Below are 14,737 nucleotides of genomic sequence, written 5' to 3'. Positions count from 1 at the left end.
CCGCATTTTGGAGAGGTTTAATGTCCTCTTGCAAAACAGAGATTTCCTTCTGAAGTTTTCAATCTCTTTAGTCTTTGAAAGGATAATGATGTTCATAAGAGCATAGGAGCAGGTGGAAAGAGTGTCCGTCCACATAATTCACATGTAGGAAATTTCTTTATACGTAAGCCCCTAGGTATTCGTTCAAGGGACAAATCTTCAGATAGTGAACTGGAGTCCCAATAGGCTCTAAACTCCTTTGACATGTTCCTTTCCAGGCTGTGGAAAAGCAGCTTAACAGAGCTTGCAGTCCCATCCATATTGCTGTTTAAAGTCTCATGTGCATTTTCTCTGAGTGGATTATCTCCCAACAACCTGAATGTGCGGCTGGTAGCCTGAATGGTGGTGTTGTCCGACATGTTTCAAGGAATAAATGAAATGAGGATGTATTGTGCCGAGCAGGTAAAACTAGCGAGGGCTGAATCCAAATAACAGAGGTATACCACTCAGGCAAACAATCCACAACAGATGCAGGCTCTGGCTCGCCACCACACACTATTGCAACAGGAAAAAGGGTCAGCCGCAACCCGGAGGATAGATGAATATAGTGTATATTTATTGATCCATAGGACACACAAAACAATCCTCAGGATTCAGGAGTGCTTTATTAACTAACTCCTATATAAGACTGTATATGTTGTTTTCTTTGTTATGACTAAGCTGAAGTTCATGTGAAACGCGTTAACAGGTCCTGTATTCATGTCCTGGTGTTTTGTGCGTCCTATGGATCAATAAATATACACTATGTTCATCAATCCTCCGGGTTGCGGCTGACCCTATTTCCTGTTGCATCATGTGTGATGGCGAGCCAGAGCCTGCACCTGTCATGGATTGATCTGGATTGTTTGTCTGGATGAGAGCATATCCAAAGAATAGAGGTATACCGTTCAGGCAATGTCTTTTTTAGGGGGGGGGGCTTGCATATTACAGCAGGACAATGCTAACCAAATATGGCATCTGTGACCACCACATGGTTTCGTAGAAGAGTCTGGGTGCTTAATTTGCTTGCCTGCAGTCCTGACCTTTCACCAATTGAAAATATTTGATGCAACAAAAAATATGGCACAGAAGAACCAGGTATGTTGAGCAGTTAGAATCCTATATTAGTCAAGAGTAGGCCAAAATTCCTCTACCGAAACTCCAACAACTGGTCTCAGTTCCCAGACACTTAAGAGTGTTGTTAAAACAATAGGGGATGCTATACCATGGTAATCATAGCCCTGTCCCAACTTTTTGAGATTTGTTGCTGTCATCAATTTCAAAATTATAGTTTTTTTTTCTTGACCTGTTGATGCCAACCGCACGCATATATGTGGATTCTGGGCTTGTGGACCTTAATGCTGAGCAGCTGCAGATATGTGGCCCTGTTAACAATACTTAAAGTGCTGAGAGCGTGCTTCTTGTACACTCCCAGCATGGTAGCTGGTGGTGATTGGTAAGCTCCCGATGCATAATTGCGATCAGGAGCTTTCTGAGCATGTGACTGCTGTGACAGCCAATAACAGCAGTCATGTGGCCTGAAGGCCCGCCTCCTGGCTTTTAGAACCCTTAAAGGGCGGTGGTCGGCACCAAGGGGTTAAAATGGTACATTTTCTCAGTTTAAATACTTGATATGTTTCTATTTCTATATTATATTATAGTATTGTGTACTATATATGGGTTTATGAGATTTGTAAACCTTGAATTCTGTTTTTATGTAGATTTTACATATCATCCCAACTTTTTTGAAAATGTGGTTGTAGACACACTGGGGACACTTGGTACACTCAGTAATTCAGCACACAAATTGTGCATTACAATTTGTTTCATTACAAGCCTTTCTATCTGCTCACAGTTATTGACAACAATATGCCTCCTAGGTAGTGTCTTTTTTTTATTTTAATTTAAATATTTTATTGTTAAATTTTCAAATTACAAGTTTGTACAAACAGACCATTTAAAAAAGATAAACACAAAAAACGACCTCTAATTTGCTTATCATGATATATGATGAAATATTAACCTTAATCTTAATATGTTTCCCCCGCCCATACCCCCCCCTCCACTAAACCACATGCCACCCCCTTCCCCCATCCGACCCCTCATAACATCTGCTCTTCATTTTCCTACTCATTCTGGAGATCCTGATCCAAGAATAGATCCATATTATTTCTATATTAATCCCCTATATACTCTAAGATTAAATTTGACTTTTTAAATTCCTCCCATTTTTTCCAACTTGTATGGAAACTCTCCATCTTATCTTCACTCTTTTGGAATAGCAACCTCCGTTATTTTATGAATCAGGCGTACTATTTTCCCCATATACTCTTGAATTTTAGGACACTCTGTCAGGAGCCGACTGGCGGTAGCCTCTAGCGACCCGCAGGCCGGAATTCCTCTGGGCGTGGAGTCTAAGCCTCAGTCTGCTGTTTCACCAGAGCCCCTGATGGTGGGGATGGACTTGAAGCAGCCTGAGACCAGGTCGCGGCCCCCGAGTACAACCAGCTGTGGTAGAGGTAGTTGCCAGTGGCAGGTGAGAGCCAGATGTGAAGAGGTGGTACGTAGCGTAGTCAGACAGGCCAGGTCGGTAACAGCGGAGGCAAAAGGATAAACGGGTCACAGGCCAGGTTCAGCAACAGGAGGTCAGGCAATCGGGATCAGGCAGAGAATAGTCAAAACAAGCCAAAGGTCAGAGCAGGAGACGGTGAACAGGATCAGGGACAGGCTGGGTCGGCAACAAGGCAATCACAGTACAGAAACAAGCAGGAACACAGGAACAAGACCATACAGCAATTTGGGGATGCACAGGGCTGGTTTAAACAGTGCGCCCTGTGCTATCATTGGTGCCAGGCGCGCAAGTGTGCGGCCGTTGCTGTTGCTGTGGTTGCCTATGCCCTAGTGCCCGCCGGCTAATGCACATCGACGTTCTGCACATGCGCAGACCTGTGTGCCACCGCAATCCCTGACATTGCCCCCCCCCCTACGGGCAGCCTCCGGATGCCCAACTGATCTCTCCTCTGTGGGTGGTTGTGGAAAAACTCTTGAATCAATCTGGGAGCGTGGATGTTTTGGGCTGGTTCCCATGAATTTTTCTCTGGCCTATAGCCTTTCCACTTGAGGAGGTATTGCATCCGACGTCCTCTCTTCCTGCAATCTAAGATTGCCTCAACTTTTAATTCCTCCTCTCCATCAATGTCTATGGCTACCGGAGGTCTTGATCTACGATCCGGAAAGGGAACTGGAATTGCAGGATTCAGCGGGGATTCATGGAACACCGGGTGTATCCGGAAAAATTCGGGCAGTGCCAATTCGAAAGCCACTTCATTGATCACCGTTTTACCTGGAATGGGCCCACGAATTTGGGTGCCAATTTCCTTGATGGGCACGCCATCTTCTGATTGGTCGTCGCCACACAAACCTGATCTCCTGGGTGCACGACCAACTGCCCCCTCCTCCTTCTATCAAAGGCTCTTTTGTTATCCTCCTGGGCTTTTGTCACTGCTTCCTGTAACAACTTGTTGTTGGATGCGAAGAAATTTAAGGCATCTTGAGCCACCGGAACTGAGTTTTCAGGAATCAGGTCCGGTAGGAAAGTGGGATGGTAACCATAATTGGCGTAAAACAGCGACTGCTTGGTGGCGGAATAGTTTGCATTGTTATAGGCGAATTCCGCTAGGGGCAGGAGTTCCAGCCAGTCGTCCTGAAGAAAAGAGGTATAACACCTGAGGTACTGTTCCAACGTCTGGTTGGTCCGCTCAGTCTGCCCATTCGTTTGTGGGTGGTTTGCTGAGGAAAAAGACAGTTTGATTTCCAACATTTCGCACAGGGATTTCCAAAAATTTGAAGTAAATTGGACTCCCCGATCCGATACTATGTTCCTAGGAACTCCATGGAGCCTTACTACTTTGATAAAGAGCTTCGCGGTCTCAAGGGCCGAAGGTGTATTTTTAAGCGGGAAAAAGTGGGCCATCTTGGATAAGCGATCCACCACCACGAATATTGTGGTATGACTCTGTGAAGGTGGCAGTTCCACAATAAAATCTATGGAGACCATGCTCCACGGTCTGTCGGGTATCGGTAAGGGTCGCAGTAGGCCCCAGGCTTTACTCCGGGTAGACTTATTCCTGTTACAGATGGCACAGGTCTTTACGTAGGTTTCACAATCTTTGACCAAACTCGACCACCAAAACGTGCATTGAATCAGCTCCAAAGCTTTACATACTCCGAAGTGGCCCGCCAATGGGTGGTCGTGAGCTTCTTCAGGGACCACGATCTGTTCCCCCTTCCATAAAAGCCCTTCTCTGCTTTGTACCGAGACTCCAGGTGGATTGGGGGCCCCTACTGATGCAGCTTGTAATTTCGACAGGAGTTCTGACTGCAAAAGTAATAAATTACCAGCTGGCAGAATGGTATCGGGTTTAGGGGTTTCTTTAGGGTCCTTGAACATCCGTGAGAGCGCGTCAGGTTTTGTGTTTAGATCCAGGTCTGTAGGTTACATGGAAGGTGAATCTCGAGAAGAACAACACCCATCTGGCCTGCCGTGGTCTAAGGCGCTTAGCCGTTCTCAGGTACTCTAAATTCTTATGGTCTGTGTAAACCAAAATTGGGTGCAGGGCCCCTTCCAATAAGTATCTCCACTCTTCCAGTGCGGTCTTAATTGCCAGGAGCTCCCGGTCCCCAATGTCGTAGTTCCTCTCTGCCTAAGTGAGCTTCCTAGAAAAGAAGGCTACTGGGTGCATGAGTTCTTTTACGCCTTTTCTTTGTGACAGGACCGCTCCTACTGCGATCTCGGACGCATCTACCTCCAATATGTATGGCAGGGATGCATCCGGGTGACTTAAAATGGGGGCTGCCGTGAACAACTTCTTCAGGGTCTCGAAAGCAACCTGCGCCTCAGGTGTCCAATGAAAACATACCCCTAATTTTGTAAGTTGGGTGATGGGAGATACCAAGCCTGAGAAATTCTTGATGAACTTTCGATAGAAGTTTGCAAAGCCAATAAACCGCTGAACACCTTTTTTGCGGGTATTGGCCATTCCAGAATTGCGGAGATCTTCTGGGGATCCATGGCAATTCCCGTGGTGGAAATGATTAGCCCCAGGAACTGGATGCTGTGTGGTTCGAAAAAATCAGAATATCATCAAGATAAACCACAACAAAGATGTCCAGATAATCTTTGAAAATGTAATTTATAAAATGTTGAAAGGTGGCTGGTGCATTGCATAACCCGAATGGCATAACCAGGTACTAAAAGTGCCCGAACCTGGTGCGAAAAGCTGTCTTCCACTCATCCCCTTCGCGTATACGGACCAAGTTATAAGCTCCCCTGAGATCCAACTTGGTAAAAATAGATGCCGCCTTCAATCTTTGGAACAATTCAGGGATTAGGGGAAGAGGATAGTGGTTTTTAACGGTAATCTTGTTCAGCTCCCGATAGTCAACACAGGGTCTCAAAGATTTGTCCTTCTTTTCCATGAAAAAGATTCTGGCACCACCTGTTGATGTGGACGGGCGGATGAATCCCTTTTGGAGGCTCTCGTCGATGTATTCCTTCAATGCCCCCAACTCCCGCTCTGATAAAGGAAAAAATTTGGCTGAAAGGGATCTCTGACCCTGGAAGGAGATCAAATGGACAGTCATATGCCCAATGCGGGGGAAGGATGTCTGCTCCCTGTGGGCTAAAGACGTCAAGGTAGGAATGGTAGGCCGAAGGAATGGCTTGAGCTAAATTTTTGTCTGTGTTCACACAGCATAGGGACTGGGTGGCTACTGGTGTCCTGAGGCCACAGTGCTCTTGGCAATAAGATGAATTGAACTGAACTGATCCGCTTTGGGCTCGTAACCAAGGAAGCCCCAAAATAACTGGGAAGAGAGGGAACGCGATGGCGTCCAGGCGGAGGAGTTCCTGATGACGACCAGCCACTGTAGTGCAGATTGGAGGGGTCTCTCGGCCTACCAACCCAGATTTTATCTGAGACCCATCAGCCAAGAAGATATTCAAGCCTTGCTCTTTAGTCTGTAAGGGAATCTGCTGATGAACTGCAAAGCCAAGATCTATAAAGCAACTGCAGGATCCCGAAATAATAATGGCTGTTACTGGTACAGTTCTTCCGGGGAGCTGGAAAGAGATAGGCAAAGTTAGGCGAGTTGCATTATTCAGGCAGGTAGGAGACACAGCAGAAGCGACAGAGGCACACTTACTCATTTTCTCAGGTCAAGAGCGTACTATATGACCAGCCGCTCCACAGTATAGGCATAGGTTGTTTAACCGACGCCTCTGGCGTTCTTCAAAAGTCAGAGAGGGCCGCATCAGTCTGATCTGCATAGGTTCAGGCCCATCAGCCGGCTCTGGACTTCGATTACCAACTGGGGAATTAGGCTGTAGCGGAACCCGAGGTAGCACCCATGTTGGTCTGGAGCTAGGATTGGCCCTTTCTTGCCTACGTTCCTGCAGCCTGCGGTCGATTTGAATGACCAAGGTGATCAAATCCTCCAGAGAGTCTGGTATGCCCACTCTGGCTAGTTCTTCCTTAAGTGGATCGGACAGGCCTAGACGAAATTGGTGACGCAGGGCAGCGTCCCACTGGGTGTCCCCACTCCAGCGCCTGAATTCAGATGCATAATCCTCCGTGGCCCGGCAGCCTTGTTGCAGGGTATGCAGAGCCGTCTCAGCAGAAGCGGCTCGTTGTGGGTCATCATATAGTTGTGCCATCACCTTAAAAAATGAGGAGACTGAGTCTAGGTGCAAATGGCGATCTTCCATCAGACGATGGGCCCAGCCTTGGGGTTCCCCCTGCAGTAAGGATATGACGAACCCCACTTTTACAGATTCTGAAGAAAACGTCCGTGGCTGTACGTCAAAATATAACAGGCAGGAATTCTGGAAGGCCCTGAACTTCCCTCAATCCCCATTAAAACGCTCGGGCGTTGGCACTCGAGGTTCTGGCAGGGGAATGATGAACATTGCTCCAGCGGAAGGTTCTGTGGGGCCCCGGGCAGGAGGCGAATTAGCAGGGGTTGATGGTGTGGCTGTCGGTGTGGTTAGGGTCTGAATACGTCCCTCCAGATGTGTGTACCCCTCTTGAAGTGTCTTGACAGCTTGAGTGAGCGCCGCCAGGTGTTGGCATATCTCATCCAAGGGGGCGGGACCTCTTCCCGGCTCAGTCATGGCCACATGGTTCTGTCAGGAGCCGGCTGGCGGTAGCCTCTAGCGACCCACAGGCCGGAATTCCTCAGGGCATGGAGTCTAAGCCTCAGTCTGCTGTTTCACCAGAGCCCCTGATGGTGGGGATGAACTTGAAGCAGCCTGAGACCAGGTCGTGGCCCTGAGTACAACCAGCTGTGCTAGAGGTAGTTGCCAGTGGCAGGTGAGAGCCAGATGTGAAGACTACGTAGAGCCTGTCTGACTACGTAGCGTAGTCAGACAGGCCAGGTCGGTAACAGCTGAGGCAAAAGGATAAATGGGTCACAGGCCAGATTCAGCAACAGGAGGTCAGGCAATCAGGATCAGGCAGAGAATAGTCAAAACGAGCCAAAGGTCAAAGCAGGAGACGGTCAACAGGATCAGGGACAGGCTGGGTCGGCAACAAGGCAATCACAGTACAGAAACGAGCAGGAACACAGGAATAAGACCATACGGCAATTTGGGGATGCACAGGGCTTGTTTAAATAGTCCGCCCTGTGCTATCATTGGTGCCAGGTGCGCATCGGCAATCGCGAGTGCGCATGCGCGGCAATCACTGTTGCCACAGTTGCCTATGCCCTAGTGCCCGCCGTCTAATGCACATCGGCGTTGTGCGAATGAGCAGACCCGTGTGCCTCCACGATCCCTGACACACTCCCACCAAATGTGATACATTGTACCTCTACCCCCACATCCACGCCAACACAAAGCTGAATTATCTCCATTCGATCTATGTGCTACACTCGGTGTAATATGCCATCTTGCCAAACATTTATAATTCATCTCTACCTCCTTCATATTTACATTCTCGTGAATTAAACTATATATTTTCTTTTGCTTTTCCACAGCCATTGTTACTCCTATATCCCTTTCCCATTTCTCTATAAATGATGGCCTTATAACCGTGGTTATTCCAGTGAGAATCTTATATATTTTAGAAATCTCATGTTTCCCATCTCCCCGTGTGTCTAATAAGTACTCAAAAGGGTTCCAATCCTCTCTTGTTCTCAATGGCCTTGGAAGCTTCCCTATAAAGTGTTTCAACTGAAAATTAACGCCAATCATCAATTGTCGTAAATATTTCCGTCTTTTTTTCCAAATGCTTAAGTGAGCCTATTTCCTCCCCCACCATTACATCTCTCAACCATACATCTTCTTTATCCACTTCCCAGTGACACTTTCTTTACCTGGAGGAAAAAACTCTGTGGGCCCTAAGGGCATTAACAGTGAGTTATATCCCCACCCCTTTTGTTTATGTAAAACATCCCATACTCTTAACACATTAAGTGTAAAATAACTTGTGCTATCTGCTAATCCTCGGAATTGTGGAGGTAACCATACAATTCTACTAAGGTTAGTGTGACTTAGTGTATTTTCTATTTTTACCCAACTTTTCCCATGTGCATTATGTGTCCAATCAAACATTCTTGTCAGTATTACTGAATTATAGTATCTTTTCAAGTCTGGAATTCCCAGTCCACCTTTCTCTTTATTTCTGCTTAAGATTTCATGACTTATTCTAGGTTTTTTATTCCTCCAAATAAATCTTAACATTTTTTTTAATTATTCTAAAATATATTTCAGGTAGTTTAATTGGTATCATTAGGAATTTATATAGAATTTTTGGAACAAATACCATTTTTATCAGATTTATACAACCTATCCATGACAGAGTTTCCCCACCTAGTTTTCTTAATTCATCATTAATCTCATTTAATAATGGGATATAATTTGATCTATATAAATTCTTGGAAGATACCGTTAATTTTATACCTACATATTTTAATTCTTTCTCTCCATACAAAAGGAAATTCTTCCTGCAACATATTTTTCTCTCTATTTAGAAGATTTATATTTTAAATCTCTGTTTTAGTATGATTCATTTTTAAATTTGACATCTCCCCATATTCCTTCAGTGATTTCATTAAAATTGGCAATGTTATCCTTGGATTTGCCACATAGAACAACATATCATCTGCATAAGCTGCCACCTTATGCTCTATATCTCCTATCCTAATACCTTTTTATATCTATATTATTCCTTATTGTAGCCAGCAGAGATTACAAAGATACAGTGGAGACAAAGAACATCCCTGTCCTGTTCCATTTTGCATCCCAAAGTACTCTGATAATTACCCATTAACCATGATTGCTGCAGAGGGTTGACTGTATAATTTCCTTATCCATTCTCTCATTCTGGGTCCCATCCCCAATACTTCCAATGTATCCAACATATAACCCCAATATACTCTATAAAATGCCTTTTCAGCTTCTATCGAGAGTACCACCGCTGGGATTTTCTCTTTCCTACTTTTTGTATGAGAAACAAAGATCTTAATCCGTTATCTCTTCCTGGGACAAAGCCCACCTGGTCCACATATATCCATTCCGACATCAGGTCTTTCAACCTATTTGCCAGAACTTTTGCATATAGTTTGGTATCTGTGTTTAACAAGGAAATCAGTTTATAACTTGCACAGTGAGTATCATCCTTACCTTCCTTATGTATGAGAACTACATGGGCTTGTAAAGATTCCCTCCTCATTTCCATCTCTCCTCCCAATGTATTCATATTTGTCTTCAATTTGGGTACTAATAGTTCTTTATATTTTTTATAATATCTCACTGTATACCCATCAGGTCCAGGACTTTCCCCAGCTATAGTACTTTTTAATGCTAAATATATTTCTTCCTGCGTTATTGCTGATTCCAAAGATTTTAATTGTTCCTCACTCAATTTCAGTAGTCCCACTTCTTTTAAATATGTCTGTCTTTTTCAATTTTTCCTACATCATCTTTATTTATAGAGCTATGGGGAATAATATTATATAGCTTATTTTAGTATTCTTTAAACACTTGAGCTATATCTTTAGTACACTAATTCACCTTTGTTGTCTCTTATTTTCTCTATATAATTCCTGGATTTTTTTTTTCTCTGAGCCCTCATTAAATATTTTCCTGGCCTATCTCCCCATCTATATCTCTCACATATCATTTTATTAAACACTCTTATCTTCTTCCAGAAAATTATTTAATTCTTCTCTTTTGTTTATTACCCTCTGCATAATCTCTTTTGTTACTCTGTTTGTGTATGCTCTATAAAAGTTACTGTGTTGGAAGTAAAATATTGATAGACAAGATTGTGGGGGTTGCACTTAGGGGGTCATTATGGTGACTACTGAGGGTCTTGGACACAAACGGATGAAGGTTAAATAAAAGAGAGACGATTGAAAAAAAATTGAGTTCCTGAAGGGGGAAAGAGGGAGATGGAAGAAAGGAGGAGAGGAGGATATAAGAGAGGAGGGGAAGGAGAGGAGAAGAAGGAAGAGAGGGGAAAATATTTTGTTGGAGGAGTGGATATCTGAATACCTAAGATATCAGATATAAATTAAAAACAAGGCAACAAAAGGAGGTGGGTCAAAAGCCCTTCAATCCAGTTCAATTAAAAAGTATATTCCAGAGCAGGAAAAACAGAGAGGCAAATTGGAATAAATGAAAAGTGTTTGATGGAAAACAGTATTGGAAAAAGCTCCAGATTATCCTTGGGACTACCTAATATAAGCCAATATTTAGAAGAAGCAGACATAGAGAAAATAAGTCCGCAGGAGATCTTAGAAGAGCAGGACACACATCTGCCAACTAAATCAGAAATACCAGGAATGTTTAAAGGTTTGGAAAAATCTATAAAACGGGCAAGGCCGAAGTTACATAAAGACCTGGGGCAGGTGCTATCTAGAGTAGAGGAGATGGAAGAAAAAATAAACAAACATGCCCAAGTGATTCAGTCCATAGGAAAACAAATGGTAGAAATGAAAAAAGAACATAGAAATCTGCTATATAAATTTGAAGATCAGGAAAATAGGCTTAGAAGAAGCAATTTAACCACTAGCCTACAGGGCACTTATACCCCCTTCCTGCCCAGGCCAATTTCCAGCTTTCAGCCCTGTTGCACTTTGACAATTGCGCGGTCATGCAACACTGTACCCATATGACATTTTTATCATTTTTTGCGACAGATTTTTTTTTGGTGGTATTTAATGACCTCTGGGTTTTTAATTTTTTCTTAAACCAAAAACCACTGAAAATTTTGGAAAAAAAAAAACCCTTTTTTACTTAGTTTTTGTTATAAAAGTTTGTAAATAAGTGATTTTTCTCCACTGATGTGCACCAATGAGGCTGCACTGATGGACACTGATAGGTGGCACTGATGGGCATTGACAGGCATCACTGATGGGCACTGACTGGCACTGTTAGGCGGCACTGACTGGCACTGATGGGCGGCACTGACTGGCACTGATGGGCGGCACTGACGGGCGGCACTGACTGGCATTGATAGGTGGCACTGACTGGCACTGATGGGCGACACTGAAAGGCAGCTCAGATGGGCACTGATATGTGGCATTGATGGGCACTGATATGTGGCATTGATGGGCACTGAAATGTGGCACTGATGGGCACTAGCAGGTGGAATGGATGAGCACTGAGAGCTGGCACTGATGGACACTGACAGGTGGCGCTGCTGGGGCTACACAGATCATCAGGGACCACTGATCATCAGTGCTCTGATGATCTCTGTACATGTCCTCTCCGAGGAATGCCGATTACCGGCTCTCCTCTCCTCACGAGCTGTCAGCATGACAGGGTATGAGCCTCCCACTCATGACAGGGCATGACAGGGTATGGGGGGGTTAGGTAGTTTAAGACTCTGCGAAATAGTAAGAGATGCATATATCGGAGAAAACCTAGAAAACGAAGGGGAAGATATGGAGGACAGAGGAGAAGGGGGAAGATAGAGGAGAGGAGAAGGGTAGAATGGAAGAAATTAATTTTGTGACTTATGATGTTAAAGGATTAAATAGCTTTGGGAAGAAATTTAGGATTTTCAAAGAAATTCAGCACAGATTTTCTTCAGTGGTTTTTTTACAGGAGACACATTTAGAACGGGAAGCAAATGTGAACCTAAATTCCAGATATTATCCAATATGGTTCTATGCAGATTCCCCAATCAAACGAACCAAGGGAGTGGCAATAGGTTTTGCGAAAAATATCAAGTTTAAGTTGGAAGACAGATTAGTAGATCCGGAAGGGAGATTTCTGTTTCTGAAGGGGAAATTACAGGATAGGGAGTGCACATTAGCAAATATCTATTGCCCGAATAAGAAACCAGAGGAGTTCCTAAAAAAAAAAAGAGGAAATTATTGTATTTCGAGAAAGGTAGTTTAATTGTGGCGGGAGATTCTAATCTTTGCATGGATTCTCAGATAGATATGACGTCACATGTGCAGGGAGATGGCAGTAGGTCTCTGAGATCTTTAAAAAGGATGTTATACCAATGTCAACTTGTAGATATATGGAGAATTAAGCATATGAAGCACAGAGACTATACGTTTTATTCTCATGCACAGGAGATGTACTCAAGATTAGATTATATATTTTTGGACCATCGACTTATTGAGTCTCTGGTCAAAGTAAAAATAGAAGAGATATCAATATCGGATCATGCTCCGGTCACAATGAAATTATTATGGGGAAATGAGCAGAATAGGGGAAAATTATGGAGGTTAAACGAGACACTTCTCCAGGATCAAGAGACAGACCAAAAGATTAAAAAAGAAATAGAGCAGTTTTTTGAGGAAAATGATTCTGGGGAGGTGTCTGTGGAAACGGTGTGGGAGGCTCATAAAGCCTATATTAGAGGTATCCTGATAGCGATCGGAGCAAAAAAGAAGAGGGAGAGAAAAAATAAATGTGCTTCTTAAGGAACTCTGTGAGTTAGACCTAGGTAGTTAGTCTTATTTGGTTTATCTCAGCAACTGTTTGGCAACGACTGTAGAGGGAGAACTTACAAATCCATCCATCCATGTAAAACCATTATAATGCTGGGTCAAACATCAACAATTGAATGTCTTGACAATGTCTCCATTTTTTATATTTTGTGGACTCACAATTTTCTGTTACTTAAAATTTCACATTCAGGTGATTGTTGCTTAAGTTAACTTAAGATATGTACTCTCTGAAAATACCCTATAGGTTTGCTTTAGTTTAAAATAAATTGGGGAACATTGGTGTTTGCTAAAAATTTGCATTAATATGTTTTTTTTTTCATCTTTTAGAAAAAGAGTAGCATTGCTCGACTTGGTATCCTAAACAATCCAACCTCCAAGATGACTGAAGATAACACTTTGATATCTCGTGCAATATGGGCTGCTTTGCTTACACAGAAAAGCAAAAACATGCTGACATTTTTCACAAAGCTTTCAAATGAAAAGACTGTGGATGCACTTACTAAAGGGCATAAAATCAAAGAGTTCCTTGTTTCGGTAAGCAGATATTTTATTGTTGTGTGACTTCTCTCGTGGTACGTGTATATTAGATGCAGACATACCTACAATGAAATGAAATAGAGTGGTTCAACTCTGCATTCCCCCAGGAAATAAGCAGAAAACATTTTAATTTGTACAGAAGAAAAACATTTGATGAGCCCATGTAATGGAATGAAATTCCTGTTTCTTCTGTGCTTGCAGAGTAGAATATAGCTTGTAGTTCAAATACGAAGAATGAACATCTGTCACCCTTGCACGGTACTTTTATTACACCCTCCATTAAAATGCAATTTGTGATATTGTTTATTCATAGGTCTAGAATTTACTAAACATTTTAGGCTTAAACTCTAGTCATTGTGTTAAGTTTTACATAGAGTGGCGTGACAAGTGTAGCAAACTGTCAGGTTTTTATTCCAATCACAGGTACAAGAAGTGTGTGCATGCAACCTTCTTGCTAGCAGGTACCTACAGTATTTTACTACTTGAGTACCACCTTCTTAATTTGCATTCTTTAGAACACTTTTGCAAGGTGAAAGACATTTTTTAAAGTTTAATTTCAATATATCCTAGGGAAAATTTAGGGTATTGTAGTATGCAGTGCTATTTTTAGAACACTGAAATATGATATAACTGTAATGTACCTAATGTTTATAATATGTACCGATTCCCAGTGTTCATCATTATCACATTATCACACAGTATACAAGTCATGAGAGAATGACATGGCTTGCTTTTACTGTCTGCAGCCTGAAAATAAAAATTGCCCTGCCTTGTCAGTCACACTTTTGAGTAATTGCCCTGAAACACATTGCACATACATCAGTAAAAAGTTCTTCTCTCTATTTTTGCATGCGTTCATATGCATTGTGTTAAAATGCAGACAATGCATTTTAACACAACACACATGTACACAACATGGTAGTGTGAACAAGGCACACAGAAAATGATTGTTTTGTATGTACTCTTGCAGTGACCTGTGTGGATCTATTGCACATGGTGTGAACAAGTCCTAAAAGTCCAAAAAGGATGGAGCAGGCTGAGCAGGTACAGAGGTCAGGATGGGCTTGTTTTAAAGCTCAATACCTGAATGAATGTACAGTTGCAAGAAAAAGTATGTGAACCCCTTGGGATTACATGGAGTTTTGCATGAATTGGGCATAAAATGTGCTCTGAACGTCATCTAAGTCACAATAGAAGAACACAGTCTGCT

The 14,737-nt window shown here is 42.9% G+C and overlaps 1 protein-coding gene across 1 annotated transcript in view; it reads left to right on the top strand.

The window, feature by feature from the left end:
- The window catches only part of UGGT2 (UDP-glucose glycoprotein glucosyltransferase 2), a gene marked incomplete at its 5' end in the record, with an annotated part of 518,844 nt that overhangs the window by 293,148 nt on the left and 210,959 nt on the right, over nt 1–14,737 (top strand). The window contains one exon of the mRNA XM_089680491.1: nt 13,318–13,524. Within this exon, the coding sequence (XP_089536617.1) occupies nt 13,318–13,524 (207 nt within the window). The remainder of the gene's footprint in view (nt 1–13,317; nt 13,525–14,737) is intronic.

The sequence above is a fragment of the Staurois parvus genome, unplaced genomic scaffold, assembly GCF_062004578.1.
Source record: "Staurois parvus isolate SC_StPar_1 unplaced genomic scaffold, SC_StPar_1.0 ptg000243l, whole genome shotgun sequence".
Classification (NCBI taxonomy): domain Eukaryota; kingdom Metazoa; phylum Chordata; class Amphibia; order Anura; family Ranidae; genus Staurois; species Staurois parvus.
The sequence above is the reverse complement of the archived record's forward strand: the minus strand, read 5'-3'. Positions and strand labels throughout refer to the sequence as shown.